Source organism: Cylas formicarius, unplaced genomic scaffold, assembly GCF_029955315.1.
Source record: "Cylas formicarius isolate icCylForm1 unplaced genomic scaffold, icCylForm1.1 PGA_scaffold_4__25_contigs__length_36172078, whole genome shotgun sequence".
Taxonomy (NCBI): domain Eukaryota; kingdom Metazoa; phylum Arthropoda; class Insecta; order Coleoptera; family Brentidae; genus Cylas; species Cylas formicarius.
In genome coordinates, this window is record NW_026844334.1 from 27,863,875 (window position 1) to 27,888,931 (window position 25,057).

At 34.4% G+C, this 25,057-nt stretch overlaps 1 protein-coding gene across 2 annotated transcripts in view; it reads left to right on the forward strand.

Moving 5' to 3' along the window:
- Positions 1-25,057, forward strand: part of LOC132700724 (protein timeless homolog) — a 277,802-nt gene that overhangs the window by 31,135 nt on the left and 221,610 nt on the right. For both annotated transcript variants that reach the window (XM_060668230.1, XM_060668231.1), the window contains exons 9-10: positions 10,269-10,349; positions 17,667-17,764. In XM_060668230.1, the coding sequence (XP_060524213.1) occupies positions 10,269-10,349; positions 17,667-17,764 (179 nt within the window). The remainder of the gene's footprint in view (positions 1-10,268; positions 10,350-17,666; positions 17,765-25,057) is intronic.

Below are 25,057 nucleotides of genomic sequence, written 5' to 3' on the forward strand. Positions count from 1 at the left end.
TAAAGTTTTAGAAGACCTCTTACATGACAAAATATTCCATGTTGTTAAGAACCAAATAGTTCCTCAACAACATGGATTTTTTAAACGGAGATCTATCTTTACCAATTTAACTTATGTTGAGTATATCTCTAAGGCTATCGATGAAGGTTTTCAATTGGACGTCTTATATCTTGATATTATAATAGTATATTATGCAACGAGTGCGGTAAACGGCATTTGACTCAAGAGTTTATTTGATACGGGCGGAGCGAGTGTTTAATAAACGACTGAGTTAAAAAGTTTACCGAACGTGTTGCATACTATACTTTTTCTACGACCGTTAGTTTTTGGGTACATTTTCGCAAAACAAACATTGGCCTACATGACTGTCAGAATTGACAAACGCCAAAATTCAAAGCGTGGGAAATATCTCCGAAAACATCCGATTCCGTGCGGTAAAATCCCGGAAATGTCCGAAGTGGTAAAGTGACGCTTTCTGCACGCTAGATTCACCCGTTATTAGGTATTTTACGGGCGGAAGTAGAAAAAAGCACTTGATCCATTAGATGACAAAATTTTGGTCCACAAGCTTCGTACTTTTTGACTTTCTGAATCGCTTGTTAATTTGTTTTCGTCATACTTGTCTAACCGCGCCCAGCAAGTCTATCCGTTGCTTCCTCAGGCGTTCCTCAGGGCCCATTTTGATGACGTAAAATAGTTGCACTGAAGTTGCAGTATCTTTTACCAGCAAGGGTGTAGCTGTTAAATATGACAGAACTCTCTTCCGTTCTAACATTTTGTGACTTTTGAGTAACATTCAACTCGAAACTATCTTTTATTTCTCTTGTCATTAATAAGGTGCTAGTAGATGCCTCAACAAGCTATGAATTTATCGTATATCACATTAGATGCTTTGACAATACAGAAGTAATAAAAGTATTATATTACTCATACATTAGATCAAAGTTAGGGTATCTATCAGTAGTTTTGCCTCCTGAGTACAACGGTCATATTAAAAGCTTGCAAAACAATCAGCGCAAGTTTTTAAAATATGTATTTTCTAAATTGGAAATATCCCCCACAAAACTTTTCGCATGCAATATTAATAAATACATTTGGTAATGGGCCTCTAAGTGATAGTTATGATTACCACTATTTAATAGCTTTAGTTAAAATTATCGAACGTTTCTGATTGCGCTAATAAATTATATAAACCACATTTTCTAGGCTTAAGATATAGTAACACAATTTTTCTCCCCACGCCAAGAACAAACAGTTTAAAATTTTGACCTATTTTCTTAATGGTCTCCAAACACAATGCTCGACCAGAGACTTTTTTTCACAATGTATTAGAAAAGTAAAAACGTTATCTCTTGTCTTTTATTAGAGTTAATGCTCGTGTTAGGTTAGATTTTGGATTAAGTAACTATGATACTACTTTGTACTGCAGCTTATCTGTTAGTTGGGCTTAATGCCTGTTAGGTATATTTTTTAAAATAAATTAATAAATATGGATACATAAAATCGTATTTCCTTTCTTTCACATAAAAAATAATGGTTCTAAAATAAGACTTAACCAACGTTGCTATGGGCGCTGCTAACGGTTGGTCATGTGAAGCATAAAAATTAACTGAAATGTATACTTGCTGATTTTTCACATTCTCTAATGCAAGAAAAGTCACATAAAATTTACAACGCTTTCTTGCTCAAATGAGATTTAACTATCAATATTGCTTACAATTAGATTATCAATGCCTCGTCTATTTTTCAGTGAAAATTGAAAAATTAAGTTGCCCACACAATTGGAACCTAATGTTGTGACCAAATTATTTGCAAAATTTATATTTGGACCCTCGACCTCTAAAGTTTGAACTTACTTTTTGTACTTATGGTGAAACTTAGCCACCAGCAGACTAAACTGTTAAAGATAACAAAACCAAATGGTGATTAGGAATGCATTACTTGTATACGATTTGTTTTGTTTATCCAAAAAAAAAAAGTTCGGCAAGCAGAGCCGCTTCGAGTTTCAATTTATTAAAATGGACCGACAGAGGTCAACCTGCTTCCGAAATAGAGTTACTAATGTATGTAGCGAATTTCAAGTGTGCGAAAAGTGGGAAAAAGCAAAGGAAAAGTTTACTTTTGCCGAAGCATGCAAGCTTTTAATTTAAAATTGCATGCGTACACCTAATTAATTCATAGAGTTTTATTCGAAAGGGTGCTGCATACATTTTTTATAAAATCTAGTTAACGGGTAAGCATGTAATGGTAATAATTTTTCGGCAGTCCCGTTTGTAAATCTATTTTGCCTTCAAATATATTAAATTTCCCGATTAATTATTCCCCTCGTGAAGAATAAATGGAAACGGGCAACACCTTTTTTTGCGGTTTCCCTTTTAAATGCCGGCCAAACTAACTCAGCATTTTTTCCTTGTACGTGTCGTGATTACGCTATTTCGATCTCCAATCCCCTGGTAGTCTGCCGGACACCTGTGCATTTCTAAACAACTTTTACAACTTCCAACATCGAGGCTCTATAGGGAAGAACTTAGTTTTGAAAGTCCTACATTTGTTTGGAATTTTTATTAGTATACGCAAAGAATTTTCTTCTGTAGAATTGAAGTAAATTATGTCATTGTTTTTGCATGTTGTTTTTGTTGAAGGAAACGACTGGTACTGTTGAAACTCACGAAACTCACCTAGTATTTATGCAAAGGATTTTACATCCTTTCCAAATCCAAGAGACTATATTCTGTATAATTTTTTGTTGAAGAACCTAGAAATCTATTCGAGATGGCATGTGGCTGAAGTTAGATTTGGATTTGGATTCGGATTTGCAACTATTACAGTGAACCAATTCGTTACTTATCTTAATTAAAAAAAACATATTCCTGTGGACATGCCGTGTAAGTAAGCACGAAGATATTGTAAGGGAACTCCCCACAAACCATATTCAATGTTGCTATACAGAATATTACCACTTTTCCCTCGCATCACCCCAAAAAAATAAATTAATTTAATTACTATTTCGCAATCTCGAAAAAATTGGACACCATTAGAGGGCCACTTAGGAGGGCTTCAAAATGATGTATTGCTGAACCACCTTGAAAACCTCGGGACGATATAAAACTACCCTCAATAATGAAATAAGTTCGTAATATTTATTTCGGAATCTCAAAAAAATCTGGCGTTGTCCCAGATATTCAATTAGACTATTGAAAAGCGACTATTCAAAAGCCACTCAGGAGAGCTTCAAAATGATGTATTATTCAATTACCTTGAAACCGTCGGGAAGATATAAAACTACCCCTAAAATTCGTTTTATTTTTTTCGGAATCTCAAAGAAAATTGACGTTGTCCCAGATATTAAATTAAATCATTCAGGAGCCACTTCGGAGAGCTTCAAAATGATGTTAAGTTTAAACGGTTTTTAGAACCGTTTAGGAAGTACGTGCAGATCTGTTTCGTAAATGGAAGATATCCGGAAGAAGAAAGGAAGGAGTAGAAGAGCATGTGAAGGAGAAGGAATGAATGATCTACTGACGAAAGAATCACCTTTTGTTTTTGCTTTCTTTTCGGTTCGTATCTTTGCTCTCTTGTTTCACAGTGAACTAACCAAAAATTAATCGGAACTTTATATTTTATACTGTCCTACAAAAGTGCGGTGGTAGAGATTCGGTTTTTGACTCGAAATTTACCCACATCATTTCCAGTATAGCGAACGCTAATATTCGATAGGGCACTAAATTCTGTATTTGATGCCGTTTAAAGTAACAGTGTGTCGCATTTATAGAAAAAAAAATTGAATCTTTTTCTGGATTAGGAGCAATAGTTATCACAATAGTTGTACTTTTTTTGTTTCAAATAATTCAAAAACCAAAAGAGAGGTATATACACTTTTTCAAAATATACTTAAAATGAACCATAGCAATAAAAAATGATATAATGTACAGTGTATGCAACTTAACATTTTAAATATGACAACCATTTTAAAACGAATTTTAGGGCATCTCATTATTGGGAGAAGTTTTATATCTTCCCGACGGTTTCGAGGTGGTCGAGCAATATATCATTTTGAAGCTCTTCTAAGTGGCTCCCCGATGATCTAATTCAATATCTGGGACAATGTATGATTTTTTTGAGATTGCGAAATAAATAAAACGAATTTTATTGCTTTTTATGATTAGGGGTAGTTTTATAATTTCCCGACGGTTTTAAGGAGCAATACATTATTTTGAACCTCTCCTAAATGGTTCTTCAATGGTGTTATTCAATATCTGGGACGTCAGATTTTTTTGAGATTTTGAAATAACTTCAACGAATTGTTGGGGGTAGTTTTGTATCTTCTGAACGGTTTCAGAGTAATACATCATTTTGAAGCTCTTCCAAGCGACTCTTCGATAGTCTAATTCAATACCTGGGATAAAGTCAGATTCGGAAATAAATAAAACAGATTTTATAGTATCTCATTATTGGGGGTAGTTTTATATCTTCCCGGTCGATTAAAAGCGGTTCAGTATTACATAATTTTAAAGCTCTCTTAAGTGGCGCTTGAATAGTCTGGGACGTCAAATTTTTTTGAGATTACGAAATAAAAAAACGAATTTTATGGTATCTCATTGTTGGGGGTAGTTTTCTATCTTCCCGACGGATTCAAGATTTTTTTTTTGGAGCTCTCCTCACTGGCTCTTCAATGGCCTGATTGAATATCTGGGACGTCAGATTTTTTTGAGATTGCGAAATAAATATAACGAATTTTTAGATATTTAATTATGGGGGTAGTTTTATGTCTTCTTAAGAAAAAATAATTATGCAGGGTGTTTTCTAATTGAATGTCAATAATTTAGGGGGAGATTTTTGGGTTCATTTAAAAAGAAACTTCACATATTTCGTAAACGTTTTAACTTTTGAGATACAGGGTGGTAAAGTTTTCAAAAACAAAATATAGTTTCAGTCAAGCTCTGAAGAAGCCAACAGGATGATTGGGGAAACGTCAGCAATTTCGACTAAGCAAAAACCGACGCAGAATTAATCCAGATGTTTTGTAAAAAGCAACAAAATATATTTTTTTAATACATGTAATACCACTTTAGATATTTTAATGACATTTGGCGCACATGTACTATGTAACAAGAGGAATTATTTAGAGTACCACAATTTTTTTAAAAATGCACCAGTGGCGGGCGTACGAAATTTCACCTGAAGAGTAGAAGTAGAACATAGAAGCTAGATAACTTGTTGAAAGTGTCCTCCTCGTTGAAGGATACACACTTCAGCTCTTTTCCGCATGTTGCCTCACACTCTTTGAAGTATACCCCCAGTTTTTTTTTTATTAAATGGTAGGGAGCTCTCATATGATCCTTCAGGTCTTCTACAATGTTAACTAGGATGCGATAAACCAGACCTTTAAGATGCCCCCATAAGAAAAAGTCTAAACTATTTAAATCTGGAGGTAGGCCCGCCGCGACCTACCCGTTGGTTGTTAAATGTGTAATTTATATATTCTTTTACTGCAACAGTAATGTCAGTAATGGTAGCTGCGTCGTCTTGCATGACTCACATTCTGTTTCTAATTAAATATGGGACTTCTTCTAGCAATATTGGCAAGTCTTCTTCTAAAAACCGACGATAATTATGGTTATTTAGCCTCTCTGGCAGGAAAAAGGGTCCAATTAAGTAATTTCCAACATTTGCAGCTCAAATATTTAACGAAAAATGTTCTTGTTGTTTAAATTCTGCAACTGCATGGGGGTTTTCATCGGCCTAAATATGGTTATTGTGGAAATTTCTGATTGCATTTCTATTAAAGTTAGCTTCATCTGTAAATAGTAGTTCTTGGTCAAACAAATGATGATGCGCAATGTTGTCCCAAAAAACATTGACAAAAATTAATACGCAAGGGAAAATCTTTGGGAAGTGACGCTTGGACTAGTTGAGTATGGGTACAATAGAAAATCGTGCACAATTTTCCAAACCAGGACTTGCGAAATAATCGGATTATTTCCAACTTTTCAACTGAGTTCAGGATTGCATCAATAGTATTTAACACTGCTTTTTCAATTTCATTAGTTCTTACAATACGATTAATGATACGATTAAATGATTATTTGTCCTCACAGCAAGTGTTTCACGCAACCTTCTATATATGATATACATTTGAATATGTTCGCGTATCTGGTATGACTCTTTTGGGGAAGCGCTCTTGAAATACTGCCCTAGCTTCGGTGCACTGCCATCACCCAAACCATACATAAAATGCATATCTGCCAACTCGCGCTAAACGCTTTTGGAAAATCACGTCCACTTGAGAACCTTCATCGATAGCCTCACATTGGTGGATCTTCCATGTTGTTGGGAGACTATTTGGTTTTTAGCAACATCAAATATTTTGTCCTGTTGGAGAGATTCTAAAACTTTACAGAAATTGCAGTTAAGGGAAGTAGCCCCATAGTTTTTGATTTGCGATCTGCGGAAATAATTTTAGACATTTTCCATATACCAGGAACGGCTTGGTTCCTTAGACACGGGTTAAACAGTTTTACAAGCCGTTTAGCCAGAAGAAAACGACAGTAATGTATAAGGAATGCTGAACTTAAATCTGGACCCATTTAAATTACTTTAAGAGATTTTTCGACGTCATATTCCGAGAACATCTTTATGTTTATATTTTCGCAATGGCGTAAATTACTAATGCCATTGAAATTGTTGAGAGAACTTCTGTTAGAAAGTGACTTTCGAAAACAGAGTTGAGTATATCTGCCGAGTATATAACTCAGTGCCATTAAGGTTCATATAACTGGGTACACCTGATATTTCTCTTTTGTTTTTAATAAACGGCCAAAATTGTTTGGGATATTTTTTCGTATAATTTCGTATTCAATTTTTCAGTGGATGGCTTTTATAAGAGTTCCTAATTTCAGACTTTATTTTCGACGAAAGGCATTTAAAATTTTACAATTCTTTCATTTTCGTTTCGTGAGCTAATGCAAGTGTATTTTTGCCATGTTCATTTCTTAAAATTTTCTTTCACTGTCTATCAAATATCACATTAAAATCTCCGATATGTGATCTAAGTGCTTAATGCCAGAGTTTCCAAATCCCTTTGAGGTAAATATGTCACATTTTGTTAATATCAATGCTACGTAGAATAAGTTTTGGGTAGACCATTATCTTACCACATTTCTGTGATGAAAGAATTCAATATAAGGAGGCTAAACTAAGCATCCTGCGCTGTAATCACTGACAGGAAAATCCAAATTGCAGAGGCTTATCGCAAATTCGGAAAAACATCAGCACATGGTTTCCAAACAAAGAATACAACAGGATAATTATGAAGACTAGTTTGATAGTTACTTCAAAATTTACAGTCATTAAAACGGAAGGAGAATTTATCAAGGAGTGTATATTAGATGTTTGCAGTGTTTGTCAAGACGAACTGTTGTCCGACGTATAAAAATTATGGCTAATGATATAAAAACAACATTGACTGACCGTATAGTTAGTTTTGAATCATTTTTCATAGCATTAGACGAGAGCACCGATTTGTCTGAAACAAGTCAATTGGTGTGTTCGAGGTATTGATATAGTGTTCACCGTTTCTAAAGAATTTCTTGCTTTACAGCCGGTGAAAGGAACAACTACAGGAGCGGACATTTTTAATGCAGTTCAAAAGTTTTGGCTTGCTAATAGTCAAAATTCTATAGTCGGTTTACATAAAGATTCCATCGGAATTTTGAATGAAAATGCAACTGAATTAAATGTGCAAAAAGATGATTTGATGGTCCTTCATTGTATTATTCACTTATGCGGAAGAACTCAAGTTACTGTCGAAACAACTTTCGAAGAAATTTTGCGATTGCAAAAACATGAAGGACTGTTTCAATTTTCTTGCTACTCCCACAAAAAAGTCATGTACAAAATGCTCCAATACACTTGTAACCGGAGTTGATTCAGATTCAAGAAAATTTACCCCTAAAATATAAATTTGATGACGCGGTGCTGTGTGTTAGATTCACTTGTGCGTTTCTCAGTACTTATAAATGCGAACAGTTATTTTAAAAACATCGACGGTTTGATTTGCCAAATTCAAGCGCAATTATCGCATTGACTTTGATGAGGCTATTAACTATCGCAATTTGTAATAATTCCAAATTTCACAATTTAATTATAATGTTGTACCTTTTTTTTTTAATTTCATTTTGTTATTTTAATGAATTGTATTTTAATAACAACAACATATTATTTCATGTCTGATATTTGTCGTTAAAACTTAAAAATACTACTCTAAAACGCTACATGTGGTCTGGCTAAGGCTGAGACTCTGGAGAACGATATTATTATTTTGTGTATTTCGCATGTTAAGTCTATGACTGTTTTGTTTTCTGAAAAGATGTTAACAAAAACCTAACAGCTTCACTATCTGATAACAATAATAATAATAATAATAATAATAATAATAATAATAATAATAATAATAATAATAATAATAATAATAATAATAATAATAAAGAGTCTTAATTTCTTAATATTTCAATGAAAAGATTACATTTAAGAAAATAACAAAGGGCGGTATCCAGCGAAGTTGCTCTAATATAGGGTGTTTTTTTTCGATGTATAGAACTTTAAGTTGCAATAAAACAACGATGGATTATTCGAATGAGAATTTTATTTATCTGAAAGATAAGCTTGTAGCATTACATTTTTAATATGATTTTTGGCATATGACCGCCAGGGCTGGCGCGAATGTAGTCCAATCTGGACGTCCAATTTTCGATGACTTTTTCCAAAATTTGTGACAGTATATCGGCAATAACACGGCGAATGTTGTCTTCCAAATGGTCAAGCGTTTGTGGCTTATCCGCATAGACCAATGACTTTACATAGCTCCACAGAAAGTAGTCTAGCGGTTTTAAATCACAAGATCTTGGGGGCCAATTCACCGGTTCAAAACGTGAAATTAGGCGGTCACCAAACGTGTCTTTCAATAAATCGATTGTGGCACGAGCTGTGTGACATGTTGCGCCGTCTTGTTGAAACCACATCTGAACATCATGGTTATTCAATTCAGGAATGAAAGAGATAGTAATCACAGCTCTATACCGATCACCATTGACTGTAACGTTCTGGCCCTCATCGTTTTTGAATAAATACGGACCAATGATTCCACCAGCCCATAAAGCGCACCAAACAGTCAGTTTTTCTGGATGTAATGGTGTTACACTTGAGGATTAGCTTCGCTCCAAATGCGACAGTTTTGTTTGTTGACGTAGCCATTCAACCAGAAGTGCGCTTCATCGCTAAAAAAAAATCGCTTATGAAAATCGGGAACAAAGGCAATCTCGTTTTGGGCCCATTCGACAAATCTATGCCTTACTTGATGGTCGTTTGGCTTCAATTCTTGCACGAGTTGGATTTTGTAAGCACGTAAGCCAAGATCCTTAAGCAAAATCTTCCATAAAGTGGATGGACACAGATCCAATTCCTGTGCTCGATGGCGGATGGACTCATTCGGTTCTTCCTCAATGCTGCGCTCTACAGCAGCAATAGCTTCTTCTGTACGCACCGTACGGCGTCTCTGGGGATGCGAATTATCAATAAGAGCAAACGTGGTGCGAAAACGTTCCATGGTTAATCGAATTAACTGCTCTGATGGACGATTTTGTCGACGATAAAATGGACGTAGTGCGTGATACGTATTCCGCATAGAACCATTATTTTCGAAATAAAATTGCACTATTGCAAGCGTTGTTCAGGCGTGAGTCTATTCATAATGAATTGCCAAACCAAACTGAGAATAAATCACTTGACAGCTGTTAAATCGGTCGCCATCTTGAACAGTAATGCCAACTTAAAGTTCTATATATAAAAAAAAACACCCATTACAACCCCTGATTTATCGTTAGTAAGTCGCAGTCTTTGAATACACGCTCTTGAGGATTTGAATAATATTGCTTTTATTAACTATTTCTGACACTTCTAGTTTTTTAAGTTATCACTATTCCATAATTCATTGTTGATTCGGCTGATGTTTGGTATGCAGGTTTATTGTTGAAGAAGTTACAATGTTCCTAAGTTAATAAAATGTGTAGATTAATTTCCGGATTTTATTTGTAACATATTTTACTTGTTCTCTCCAGAAAAAATGTTTATCAATATAGTTTCGCTAAGTTCTTTATGCCTTTATTTAGTAAGGCGTAATCAAGCACGCCCTTTAAAACCCCAAATCATTCGCACGTTGATTGTTATTTAAGTTTTGCGATTTTGTTTTTATTTTTCTAATTTAATTCCAGAGCGGAAGCGATGAGGAATATCCAAAGGAAACTACGCCGTGGGGACTTCGAAGGTGCTGTGGTGCTGTTGCGTGCCGCCAGGTAAGTGAGCGAATTTTTCTTGAAGATAATAAACAATTTTGATTTGTTGCGCTTTTTCCGTTCCTCCCCCTGTTTTTAAGCGCCGGCTGTCAAGGGGTTGGCGAGGACTAAAGCCAAGGGGTTGATGTTATTTATTACTGTGCCGAATTCTTGCCGAAAAGCGGTCGGAATTTTTGGTGCGGAGGGCGGCTCTTGTTGACCTTGTTACGTGCACAATTTTTCCTGTTGTAAATTTCCATTCTGACTAGGGGAATGGGGGTGGATGTTTCGCTATGCCCTGAAGGTAATTTCTAAGGCAGACGGAACTTTCTGTCAAATGTGAACAGCTGATCTAATTAAAAGAAAATTATTATTTGCATTCAGCCTTGTAGTTGTAGAAATGTATAGCAATATGGAACGTTTTTTTCTAATTTCTAATTTGAAAAAAAGGCAAATTATTAAATGTCACTATTAAAACCCTTGGCAGGCATTACCATTATTGCATGCGGAGAGCTGAGTTATGCAAGAGTTATAGAAAGTAAACGGAACACCTAATCAATGATATAACCTCATAGAGAACGACTTACTGCTTTTCATGGAGTTGAAAAATTTTTTGCTATGAATTCTCAACTTCGAGAAGAGAAAAAAGGCACGAGGACTCAAGTCAGGCCAATAATTGGGGCCGAGGAGCACATTATTATTTTTTCTTGCCAAAAACTAGTTTATTGCGCGATAACACTTGATGTTTGCTCTCACCGGAATGACCCATTTTTGGAGTTTTTGAAAAACCTCTTCGTAAAGGTGTCGATTGACCGTTGGACCTTGAAGTAGAAATTCTTTATGATTTCGTGGATATGAAAAGGGAAATCAGCATGTTCGACTTTCTCATCATTCTATTTTTTGCTTTAGAGACGTTGAAGTGTGCCACCCCATGTTCTGGCCTTAGTCTCTGGGTCACACAAACACCCGAGACGCCAGTAATAACAAGTTTCGAAGAATAGAGGTAAATTTCAATCGAATCCAAAATGTCATGGCAACTTTCACTGATTTTGGTTTAGCGAAAGGTTTTTTGGAATAATTTTTGAGCTGATTTTCATCATCCCCAATTCTCATGAGCGGTGGTGTGAGTCAAGTTCAACTCAACTGTCAACCGATCTGAAAGTACATGGTCCTGGATTCTCTCGATATATTAGATTCACATTTCACCCACTAATATACAGTTTGCATCATTTTCTTTCTGAAAAACAATTTCCACACACAACTCATTTTCCGGGAATATTTAACGAGATCTAGGCATAGTTTTAGAAAATGCTGCCGCATCCAAGCCTATTGATGTTTTGTCAGAGGCCAATGAGGCTTTAAAATCTCGCGCATGCGCATGTTCAATTCACCTCTTCAAAATTTCTTTTATAGTTGCTTCATATTATCGACATTGCCAGGGCCTTTATATCTCTAGTAGCTATATGATTTTATTAGATGAAGGTCTTCGGCTTTGTGGTTGATCTTCAATAGGCTTTCTATTATCTGAAAATGCATTAAACGACCGAAAAGACTTTTAACAAAATAAAAATTCTAATAATGATAGCGCACCGTTGTGCCACATTGATGTCACTCATTTTCAGAACACAATAGAAAAAAACTGGTTCACCATAAAATTGTTAACGATAATCAAAAAACCCTTCAAATTAGCAATATCACTGTAGGCAGGGTGTTTCGATATTGAGGAGATTTTGTCATCCAAACAATAGGAAAAAGTTCATATAAACGTAAATGCTTAGTTTCCATGATACAAATATGGAGTTCAATATTAAAGAAAACAAAACGGTTGTGCGAAAAACCTACGTCATAGGTTCCATACCTGCAATTAAGCTTTAATTAACCTGCAATAAAAAACCAAAGAAAAACGAGACAAGATAGGAAAATAAACCAAAAAGTCAAAAAGTTTTTTTGTGGCTTCCTTAAAGTAAATAAAAAAGGGCAATGTCTTATATTATTCGGGATGGTTCAATTAATCTAGTTGAAACAAAAATAATCTTTTATCATTAGAAATGAAATTGCCAAATTCCAACAAAATCTTTTTTTTGTAAATATTTAACACCCCATATCTTAAAACTTAAGTATTCCTGGACCCACGTTTGCATGATTTGTTTTTAGTTTTTTTTATAACGAATTTGCAGCTGAGTATTGTATGTGTATATGTAGCTGAAATTTAATAGTTTCAATAAGCACAAGATAAAAGAAAAAGTTTCGAATTAAAAAATAAATATGGCAAAATGATATTAACATATAGCTTCCGACTTTATATCAATCACAATTTCACAATCACCTAGATAATGGAAGAATAAAAAGACAACTGTTGATCTTGATAGATCCTTTCAGTAGATGCGGATTGCTAGTGATGCTTAAAAACAAACCTGACTTGTGTTAGCGACTGCATGCTACATGCAAACTTACCAAAAATGTGGGCATTGTTAGTTAAGAAAAAGATTTAATATTATCAATTGTATAAATTCAGTAGAGTTTTATTCCAATTGTAAAATACCAAAATATTAGCAATTTGCCAACACTGCTGCAATCAAAAGACAATTAAATCGAAACACGGACGCCATATTATTCTTCCATAAGGTTGGAATCTTTACGTTTGCCATGAAAACTTCGCTGTTTATTTGGCCGCAATTTCATTTTCCGCTGTCCGACCGAAACACAAAGGAGGCGGGAATTATGGCGTACTTATAAAGAAATTAACTTCCAAACGGCTTAAACGTCGCCCGTAACAGGAATGACAAGTTTTATTGTTCTCCGAAGTTTCTTTTACTTCGTGCAATTCTTGTCGCCGCACAAAATACGATACGATAGCGTTTTAGCGCAATTTGCCAAAGTGGATCGTGGGCGTTTTTAACTAAAAGAGATATCGACGTTATTACTAACATTCAAAAATATGTTTCTTTGTATGATATAGTTTACGTGGAACAGGGTGAAATACTACATTCACAGCATGCAATTGTCGATTTATTAAAGGCCTTTCCTGCTTTAGGATGACACAATTATGAATACATACATCAGATCATTTCGTTGATGTTTTATAACCAAATGAGATGAACGACTCGATCTTGCAGTCGTTGAAAAGAGCTTTTCCTATTAATCGATCGCCAGCAGGTAGCGTTTTATGACATAATCGCATAAAAAAAAATTCCAAAAAAAAAATAGATGCCAAGTTATGACTTTTTAGTCAATAGATAGTGAAATAAAATTTCAACAACCCTGTTAAACCCGCGTCTCAATCTCTCTAGCACCTCATCTATCCTAGCTTAAAATACGAATAAACGAATTTCCACAGTATAATACAATACTATTTACAAAACTTCTGGATTCCTTCTACGAACTTGCTGACGTTTCTCCAATCGTCCTTTTGTTCAGAACAGAGGAGCGGAGCTAAAGGAGGGGACGCACCCCCTCAAGCAATATATATGCTGGTACAGAGGAGAATTCGAGTCAGTTTCAGTTAAGCTCTAAAGAAGCCGACAGAAAACAAACAACCAAAGTAGGAGGGACCCAGAAGATTTGTTAATAGTCCAGATAAAAGAACTTAACAATAAAAAAAAAGGGAAACATCTCCACTTTGGGGGTTATTATTAATGCCCGATTATTCCGAATGATATTTTAGATTAAAATAATCTCTATTATTTATGTTTATTACTTTTCTTATAATTTTCTTCGAAAGGGACCCCTTAGCTGACATTACTACGTTTTGATGTCCTTATCCAATTTCAAATATTTAGCAGTATCACTTATTTTTAGTACTGACGCAGTTAGGTAATAAAATGTGGAAAACCATTTAAAAAATGAATGAAACAATTAAAAAAGGAAAAAAAAACAAATTTTGTTTTCATTTCTGTCTGAACGCTACGCATCTTTCGTCTCGTTATTTCATGCTTGTCAAACTCTTTTGATTACCTACCGTTTATTAAATAATCTATTTTTTTTACTGTTTACGGTGTTAAAATTGTGTGTTGTATGCTTTCGTCGTAATCCAGTGCCTGGAAGAAATCGAATAATCGAACTTAAACAGTTCAATAATTAATAAAATTAGTTGGTCTTCAGCAATTGATTAGTTTTCGTTTGTCGCTTATACCCAATTTTTAATAAATAAATAAATAAAATTATACTGAAAAATAGTAATATCAAAACACAGTAATGTCAGCTACTGAGTAATTTTTTGCGCCTTTGACGTTATTGTAAGTTATTGTAAGTAATAGGTATAGATAAATAACAAATTTTATTTTCATTTTTCAATATTTTATAGTAAAGTGAATTCGGGGTAATACAACCCGTGAAGTGGAGGTGTTTCACAAAATTCTACTTTATATTTAATATTTAGTTGAGTGCGTAGAGTATCGTTGAATTTTTTTCTAATTAATGTTAATGTCAGAACAAGCTATCCTGTAGGAACGGAAGCAATCGAAATCGCTATTAATAGTCTAGGAAAATTCATGTTTAAGGACTCCAGTTTTGTTAAAATGCCGTTAAACATTTTTGGAGTTATCGACACTTATTCTGAGAGCGCTCCACTTCTTTCCTTATACAGATACAGCAGACAATATTAAACAGAAAACAATTTGGAAGACAATTACTTCCTTTCCATTATTCGGATACTCTCTATACTTTGACCCCTTCATCGTTGGTGTCACCTCGATTGTCAGTTATTCTCGTTAGCTCCGTATATCCGACTGTAGTGCATATTTGCCTCGCACTTAATTAATTCCCACAGAAGCATAATATGCCATAAAAACGCTCCTAATTATATAAAGCGAGTTCGGTTCGCGTGGGGGTACATGCCATATCTATCCGAATCAAAACCTCCCGTTACCAAACGAAACTTAATTAACCTGTTCAAACACAAGGTAAGGGCCTTAAACTTAAACTTAAAGCCGCCAAGATATCTAATTACGACGATATCGCAACCTTGTGGTTGCCTTTAAGTTTCGGGTTACATTCATCCCCAGTCTATATGTTTAACTTTGTTTTCGAATTACCGTCGGTATTTCGCAATTCCCTCTGTATCTAGAATTTATCGAATCCCGTGTCTCACTTTTGTTTATAGTTCATCTCAAGTAAACTTTAAATCACATCAAGCTCGGTCGGTACATCATTACCGTGACATATTTATTATATTGAATTGAATATATGGACAATATTTTCATTTACCATTTTGAGGCCACTGACATTACTGGAATCAAATTAACATCCGTCAAAAATTAAGTATCTCCTGCCTGTCCATATTTCAGAAGTGATAGTTTCTAGTACCACTTGCCAGATTCTTGAACCAGCTTCTTCCAATATATCGGTTATTATAGTTTTTTGTAATTAACCAAATAAGTTCAATCGGGTTAGAAGTAAAGTAAGGAGGTAATTGTAAAACTTTTCTGTTCTTCCAACTCATCTACACTTATTTTTTGGTTTGTTTTAGTTGAATATAAATTGCATCAAACTCTGATATTGTAGCCACTTACCGTGCTGCAACGGTTAGAAGTTCAAATTTCAATTCTATTCAAGTTCTATTCAAGTTCTATTCTGAATTTACGCCACGGACTATTAAGGTGTCGTCGTTAATATAATTTCTAAACTGGAACGCTTTTCATTAAGGTTTGTATTATGTATCTATAAAAAACTTTTAAATCCAATTTTTATACAACTTGTTCTGGAGTTCCACCGGGGTCGACGTTGAGACCTTAGTTATTTTTACTATTTAAATTTGGCATTCAATTAACAGATAGGCAGAGGAACAGGCAACGCTTGGATTGGGGAATGGGAAGCAGTTAGGAACCAGTAATTAGTTAGAAAAGAGATTGAAATCTTAGGAGACCGCGTCAATGGAAATTCGAATTGTGGACACACCTCCGAAATTTAATTTTGTTTTTATGTTTATATCGATTAAACATATTCAACCTGATCTAATCAGATATGGTGAAATATGAGTTCTACGTGTAATTCCATATACTGGTCTGAGAACGGAGTTGTAAAGTTTTTGAATACGCTCTATGATTAAGGCGTGATAATACTAGAATATCGCAAAGAAGCCTATTAGTATCTTGCGAGAGACAGTGACGACTTCAACTTTCTTTTAGCCCGGAATCTAGAGTTAGCCCTAAACATTTGCAACTGCTACACAAAGGCAAAACTAAGTTTTTTTTTTACAATCATCAATCAATTTCATTATCATTGCCGAATATCGTATTAGGATTAACTACGAGCATATATTCAGTGACACACCGTACAATCTATTCAAGTACGGATTATTACTGTTGCTTGCTTCATTAAGGCATTTCTTAGAAATAGAAAAGCACAGTTTAGGGTCATCTGCATAAGATGATCACTATTGTAATGACGTTTGTAGACCTGGAGTAAAAATCGTAAACAGAAGAACTTAAAATACTACCGAGGGGTGCTCCCTTGTTAACAGTCAAAGACGCGATTCGTTAATAATTATTTTTGTGTTTGTGTGTTTTGCCTTCGCTGGTTGTTGGCTTGCGACGAGCGGTTAACAGTGCCATTTTGAAAAATCCCATGCAAGAAAACAACCGGGATAAAATCGACTGTTTGTGTTATATACAAAAATGATTTTTTTTTTAATTTGAACCCTATTTCTGTTTTCAATGACAATCGACCGTCAATAAATAATTGTTCAAAAGCCTTATTTTATGTTCAGTTCACTGGACTTCTTACGTTTTTTATAATTTAATTTATTTTTGTACTTCTTTTTTTTCACCCTGTATTAGTTTACTTCCAAAATATCCAACCAATATGGCCTTCCACAAAGAATCCATGGAAAATTTAATAAGATTAATAAGACTCGCTTATAGGAAAATTTCCCAAGATTTGCCGAAAAAGTATATATTCGGTTTATATATTCGGTGTATATTCAGCACATGAAATATACAAAGAATTTTCCAGGGTACCCAAGAAAAAAATAATATTCAGGGTATTCTATTTAAAATAAGAAAGTTGGTATTTACCCCAGAAGAACAAAATAAACACTATAAAAAATTAAAAAAGCTGTGCAACTTTTCTGTTGCACTTTTTTTCTAGCGTTCGCTGTTTCTGTGTTAGTGTAGTAGAAAATTTTATTTCAGACACCATGCGTAATATTTATAAGGAAATTTTAAGTTTCATTTTTCTTAACATCCCGGTATTTAGACATTAGAATTAATATTTCATATTAGCCATTGTCTTAGTGTTCTAGTCTCAGGACAGGATACGATAACTTTTTATTCGCAACGCCTCTTTCAGTTACAATAACCCCCGGAGTGGCGTTTTTTTCTCACTTTTTCTTTCTGACAGGGAGGTTTGGCCAGAGAACGATAGTTTCGGGAGCGATAATATGGCGCCAGAGGAGGAATTCTTAGCCTTGAGGGACGTATTCTATGCCGACTTGGGCGGTAAGTTGTCATTAGTTTTTTATTTATGTTTATAGTTTTTTCCTCTATATATTTCGTGTAGCCTAAACTTGCTATCTGCTCGACTGGCTGTTTGTTAAAGAAACTCATTCGACGTAAACGGAAAAAGAAAATTTCGGTTCTCGTTTCAATGGCTACATTTTTTTCTTAGCCCCCAATATGTATCAAAATCGAACATTAAAAGATCATTTCAAATGAATAGAACTTTAAATAATCGTTCCATTCTGATTATTAATAACTAATTTACTTTATTTTACTGCCAGAAATCCAGAACAAAAACTTTAGTCCTTTATTCTTAACTTTAGTTTTTCTTCGTCGCAAATCTATCTACTATCGTGGTACTCGACTTTCGGAATGTAGCACATTTATAGGGTGTTTTATTTAAATTAAATAAGCTTATACCTAGCCTGGAAAAATTAAACTACCTACACACGAAAAAGCCATCATATTCGTAGAAGCAACCGTAGAGCATTTTAATAAACATTTAAAATTATGTTAAAAAATATCTAAAAAGATTTTATCGAAATCAAAATTGGGGTGCTACTAGAGCAAAAATATTTTGATTTTTCGATTCAGCCAATAAAAGAAAACAATAATGAAATGAAAATATAATATATGAAAAGGGACCATACCTGACTTCTCTGAGCCGTTATTTCAAAAATTACTTTTTTTAGGCCATTTCACAGTTCGGTCGGTCATCGTACGTGAACCACGATGTTCAGAAGTATAGGGTTAGCAGTTACCTAAACAAAATTGGAGCGATATATATTTTTTCCAATGCAAGTTAAAAATAAAACAGCAATGAAAATACTTCTAGTGTGTCAATTTTTTTATTAAGCATCTTATTTTGAAAATCGAGGAAACAGGAAATCGATATTTTCTGGACGAAAGAATGTCACCAAATAAAATTTACGCATGTCTTTATGTTTTTTAAGCTAATAAGATTATTAACCGAATCACAATAATGACCGTGTTTGTAGCTTTAAAAATTTATCTGCATGTTAAAATCAAAGGGTGTCTGTGAAGGAAATACAAACACCTGATATTTAGTTCAAAATTCGCCCATCAAAATGAAACAACTGTATTTTAGTTCAAAATTATTATTATTGCGATTTGACGTTTTGTGCAATAAGAAAAGATTAAATAAGAATACATTTTCCTATTTTTGAATCTAGGGACTGCTCTATCTGAATGTTGGGAAATCGTTAGTGCTTCATTCATATCGTATGTTCAATAGCTGTATCTGGCAATTGAAATATTGTAGTATTTTTTAATCATTTTTAGATATTTCTTAACGTAGTAAATATAAAATTTTGATCATAGCAGCCATATATAAAGTTATAGCCACCGGATTGGGTTTTGGACAATGGGTACCATTATGGATTCAGATGTTTGAGTTTTAGTGTGATATGAGGGGTATTTACAAAGCGTCAAATTAGATCATGATTATAAATGTTAATAGTTCGATTTAACTTATGATTTGAAAATTTATTTCGTTGAATACATTTCCACAGCAACTTAAGTTTCACACTAGACCATGTAGAATAAATGGGGTGTCCATGAACTTCCGGTAGGTATCACTTGCTTTATCAAAATATAAAAATATTTTTTCATATTAAAACATTCTTTGGTGGATGCTTTGTCAAACCAATTTTGAACTTTTCCGGTATGTTCGGTGGGCCAAATAAAAATATTTCCCTCAAACGTTAACACACTTAGTGCATCCTCAACAGCAACAACCCGAACACCCGCGAGCAGGAACATCGTACGGTGAAGATCGCAAAAGGCACGAGGAACGCTTCTGTCGATTATCACTACTAAAGCTTAAGATTGCCCGGGAAGCGTCTTCCGAGGGATGAGAAATTTCAATATACCCACCCCTAGGGGGGAGAATTCGGTTAAATGATCACTTACTATTAAATTAAAATCGGGGATTTTAAACCATAAGTTTGTTTGGCCGTAGGGCAAGCAGGGGGACAGGATCTCGATTGCATCGTTTTCTCGACATTAAATTTCGTGTCGATGCTGGCTTAGGTATTATTACGGACATAAATATATTGTATAATAATTTTTCAAATAATTCTAATGTAAAAATTAAAGTGGTTTTGATGCTGATTAATATATGGTTATTGCTAACATGGCGGACTTGGTTCTTGGATTTGCATTGAAGCTTTTGAAGTTATACGTAAAACGTTATCAATAATCATAAATAAATTAGTAAAGTCTGGCCTTATCTGTCTTCCAAAATTTCTTTCGTACGCAGGGATCGGAGCTAGATTACAGATGCCGCTTCTCTCGAGGGCGGCAGTCTCGCGAGTCACTCAGTCGAAAAAGGAAATCGGGGCGCGGATGTTTTGTAAATTATTGGTAGTGTGAACAGTGAATCTTCTTCTTTTAGTTCCTATCTGTATCGGATGTTGGCTATCATACACTCTATTTTAACTTCGTTTTGTTAGTATTTTTGCTTGCAAAATAGATTGCAAAAAACCTGTTTCCCTTTTCTCAATATGGAGCTTTCGGACGTTCACATGTTAACTACTTCCTTCCGTCTGAGAAATTCGATATTTGTAATGTTATCTGTCCATGGTATTTTCAATATCTACGATACAACCACAACTCGCATGCTTCCAGGTTCATTATGATAGCTTCAGTAAGCGTCCAGGCTTCGACTCAGGCTTTTCTGGATTTTTTAGTGATTCTGATTACACTGTTGTATGCGTTATCGTCGTCTTTCTTTAAACATAGAAGTCTACTCGTTCGGATATATATTTGTCTAAACTTTCAGAACTCTGTAAAATGAAAATTTTAAATTATGGAGCATGAACCCATCTGAACTGCTCATATAGCATCTGTAGACACGCAAATTATAAAATTGCTTCCGTACGATGGAAAATAGCGAACGTGCAGATTCTTGTTAAGGCCATATTTAGACTTAGGCGAAATAACGCAACCCATTTAAATAAGGCAGTTAAATTTTGTTGAATAGAGAAGATATTAATATTTCTCAGTTTGAACGGGCACGATTTCTACCTAAAACAAACCATATTTTAAAGGATTTCGTTCTAGTCGTTGTTTTAGGGCGAAAATTTTGTTTGTTCGCATCACAGGTTATATTGGTTAAATACAATCAAATGACATAGATGGACATTAACATGGATTTCACTTACAAAGACTTTTGACAAGATTCATCACCCCACTGACTTAAAAAACTTGGAAACTTCGGTGTGCACGATAACTTTCTCCGTTTGTTGCAAATTTAACTAATCAATAAATCAGTTTACGGTTGTGCACGTAGAAAAGCTTAATGCCACTTTAACGTCTGGGGTACCTCAGGGATCACACTTGGGGCTTTTTCTTTTTAATATTTTTAAATTTGATAGTGGCATGTATTTTCGGCATTCTGTACCAACTTCATTCGCAGATGACTTAAAAGTAATAATCGGACAATCGGACATTTTGGAACTCCAGAAAATCGCGAAATCAATCGGATGGAGAGTGTTTAAAAGAATGTTTTTTTAAGAAACCTTAATTTTAATTATGTTAGAGACAGACACTACTATTCGTATAAAAATAACCTACAGTACTTTTTATAAAACTTCTGGATTCCTCCTGCGTCGGTTTTTGTTGAGTCGAACTAGCTTAACGTTTCCCCAATCATCCTGTTGACTTCTTCAGAGCTTGACTGAAACTGAGTCAGTCAGTGAAGCATACGAATAGTAGTTGTCTTTAGCTAGTTCTTCTTAACAAAAACCGACGCAGGAGGAACCCAGAAGTTTTATAAAAAGTATAACAGCAGCCCGTGGAAGTTTCTTTGAAAAAAAAAAACCTACAGTTTTATAAATTGAGGTCCATGTAACACGCCCAAATTGTTTAGACGTAATTTTTGTGTGTAAAAAAATCGTATTGCCAGTTTTTATTAAATGCGCACTCGGCTAACCTTCTACAGGCAGATGCAGATCTAACTACTTCTCAAACTCCCCGCTTATTAGATGTGTTTGTAGGTATAACAATTGTATTTTTTGGAACAACGCAAATCTTATTCTATTTGAGCCTAAATTTGTTTCAATTACAAAATTTTCTAACATTCTTTTAATACTGTGTATTAGACTAGAAAATTATAATCTGTCTAATTTTCTTTTGTATTTCCGGCTGTGGTATCCTGTAATTTAGCAGTGTCGTCTGCCTGTTGGTTAGCCGTTGAGTTTGTAAATAAATAAATAAATAATTATGTCATTGAGGTAATAGTAAGCCAACAGGAATTGTCGCTCGCAAAGAATATCCTATGCAACGTCAGATAAAATCTCTATCCAATAAAAATTTTGCGCTGATTTAAATATATGCTGTAATTTCTCTAAAGCACTTGAAGCGAACTTAAACACTCAGACAGTCGTAGTTCGTCACACTTGCTTTTCACTACTGTGGTACGTTTTAAGTGGTTCTCTATTATTAGCCCTATGCTTAGTCCAAATTAATCAGTAATTATGAATTTGGACACCAAACATGTAGTTTGATTGGAGACTCAAAATATTCGAGGTTAAAACGCATTCTGGTCTGATCATCTGTTGTCCCCAAAAATAATTAATTCATTAATACTTTACATGCACTATATGTATGTATTACTAATAAAATAAGTGCATATTGACGAATGGTAGTTGTCACAGTCCTGCTTCCGGTTTTTATTGGCACGATAAATTGAAGTTTGTGAAAGGTACATTTGGCGAAGAAAACGAATTAAATATTTATTGAATGCTCGCGTTCATCGTCTGTCTTCGAGATCTGCCGCATATTTAATAACATTTTATCGAATTGCGGAGAATTTATGTAGTTAACTTTCGTCGGTTCATTACATTGTAGATTTTTATTGTCGAATGCCAGAAAATAAGCGAGTATTATAAAACTATAAAGCGGTGCAATAAACATGGTTATACGAGTTATTTTCGAGACTGCAAGTTCGAAATCTGAAAGAGGTAATTAAAGTTTATGGCAATCGATTTCGGCGACAGCGAACTAGGGATCCGGAGTCTGAATCAATTACGGCGGAGAGACTTTTTTAGGGAGTGTAAGTACTTTAAATGAGTTTTTCGGCGAGTTAGGGGCTCGCAATTGGGTTGGCTGCCTTAAATTGGATGGGTAAATTGGAGTCAAACAAAACCCATTATACATTTGTTCACGGGAGTGGATATATCTCCTTGTTGTAGGTTACTGTGTCACATGGCTCGGCGTACTCGATTAAATCAACCCTTCATCTCATTTTTCTTCCTTATGTGGTTTTTTTTTAGTGATATCATATGGGTTATCGTGGTCTGTCTTGGATTTACCGGTCGCTCTGCGTCAGACGTTCAATTCTTCCTGACATTTTATCTATTTGCTGTTCCGCTTCCATATGACATTAAATATAGCGTTGTAGTTTAGTAATTTATAAAGAGGATAAACCGACCTAGTATTGTACTGAATTTGGTTTTTATTTGTTGGCCTTCATGCGAATAATGTATAGAAACGATGGACAGTTTCCAACATACATCGAGAATATGGTGTGTGTGACCAGCGATCAGAATGGGTAAAATAGTTATCAAACTAATACGTTGGTAAATCAATTTTCAATTTAGTCGCTATCAGTTGTTAAAATCGCCTCCAATATTGTCACCCGAATTTTGGTAAAACAATTATCAAGTTGACAATAGAATGATGAATACCTGCTTTAGTAACTTTAATTGATGTTTTGGACCCAATAAATTTTAATTTTTTTATTCATCATTCATCAATTTTACGTCGTGTTCGACGAATGCGAATGATTTTAGTTGTTTTAAAAACTATACAATGTATTGCAGTTATTTTTGATAAATAATACAACGCACGCCAAATTTACCTGGGACCTTAGATGGGAAAAATATTTTATGAATTGGGAATGGTGAATGACAGAACAATCTGTATGCTACGTATAGAATATACACAAGTTTTGTTTAGAAACCATTTTTATACCACTTTCTGAGCCGTTGCGGTGCAGTCTCGGTCTGACTGAGTAAGCTAAAATTTCAAATCCAAATTTTAGTATTTTTCGCAGACCCGGTGGCGTTTCCTTGTTAATCAGTACCGAGCGTACCACAATTTCAATAGTCTGGGTACGACAGAAACTTTACTAGTCGACTTTGGCTATCCAAATATAACCTCATTACCGGTTTAGCTCTATCGTTAAATTAAATAGTTGCTAATAGTTGCTGGGATCAAAATAGTTTCGCATTTGTTTTTATCGTGGTTTTCTTTATTCAACCAGTTCATATAGACAAAAACGTTTTCTAAATTTAAAAATATCGTTCCTTGACAATCTAAGCAATCTAACCGAACAAATACCTTTGAAATATGAAGCCTTCGATAACTATTAAAAACACGGAACAGGGCAGACAATTTTTACAAAATGCAATACTGAGAAAAATCATATCTTGATCGTATTGTGCAAAGTAATACGCTATTTTCAATTTAATACCTCAGTGTATAGTTGAAAGCCGTCACTATGTTCCGTCAGGCAGGGAATAACATCTTTATATTCAATTAAGGAAAATGTGCACATTACTCTCGACGTGCGAGTTGAATATAGGACAAGAATAAATGAGTACCTTGAAAATTATTGAAAGCTTTTAATAATTTGTAGTGTGTGAGACAAACAACAAAGGATTTAAGCTGAATTGAAATTATTCGATCTTCACCTTTTTTTCATTAGTACTGTTGGTAACCAAATGCTGTTCTTCTAACAGGTTAGAGAGAAGTTTCTCTGAAGTCACACAATTTAGAAGTCAGAGAATCAAGTTGTTTGGTAATTAGAGGAATGCCCTATTTTAAATAATTTTATTTTATTAAGTAACTGTAATTTACGCTTTAACTTAACATTTTGTGGTAAGTTTTATGTGTGCACTACGTTCATCTTCCGCTACAAAACTGAAGTAAACAAAATGCAGAGTACAGGATTATACCAGTTATATACACTCTTTCGAAATCCACCAATTTAATAAACCTTATGAAAAGATTGAATATATGTCTTTACCTCTTCTATATATTTCTTCATTGATTTCACACTCTTTGTCTATTGTTAAAAACTCGTTCTTGTTCTTCCAACACAAATCAAAAGTGAAATTTGAAGTAGTATTATTACAAACATGATATAAATTCGAAGCATCTTGTCTAAATAAATTTAACAAAATATGTATTGTCCTGCATTAAATATAAAAGTAATTGAAGTAATAACAATCTATATTTCTACCATGTGTTATCAAAAATATTGAA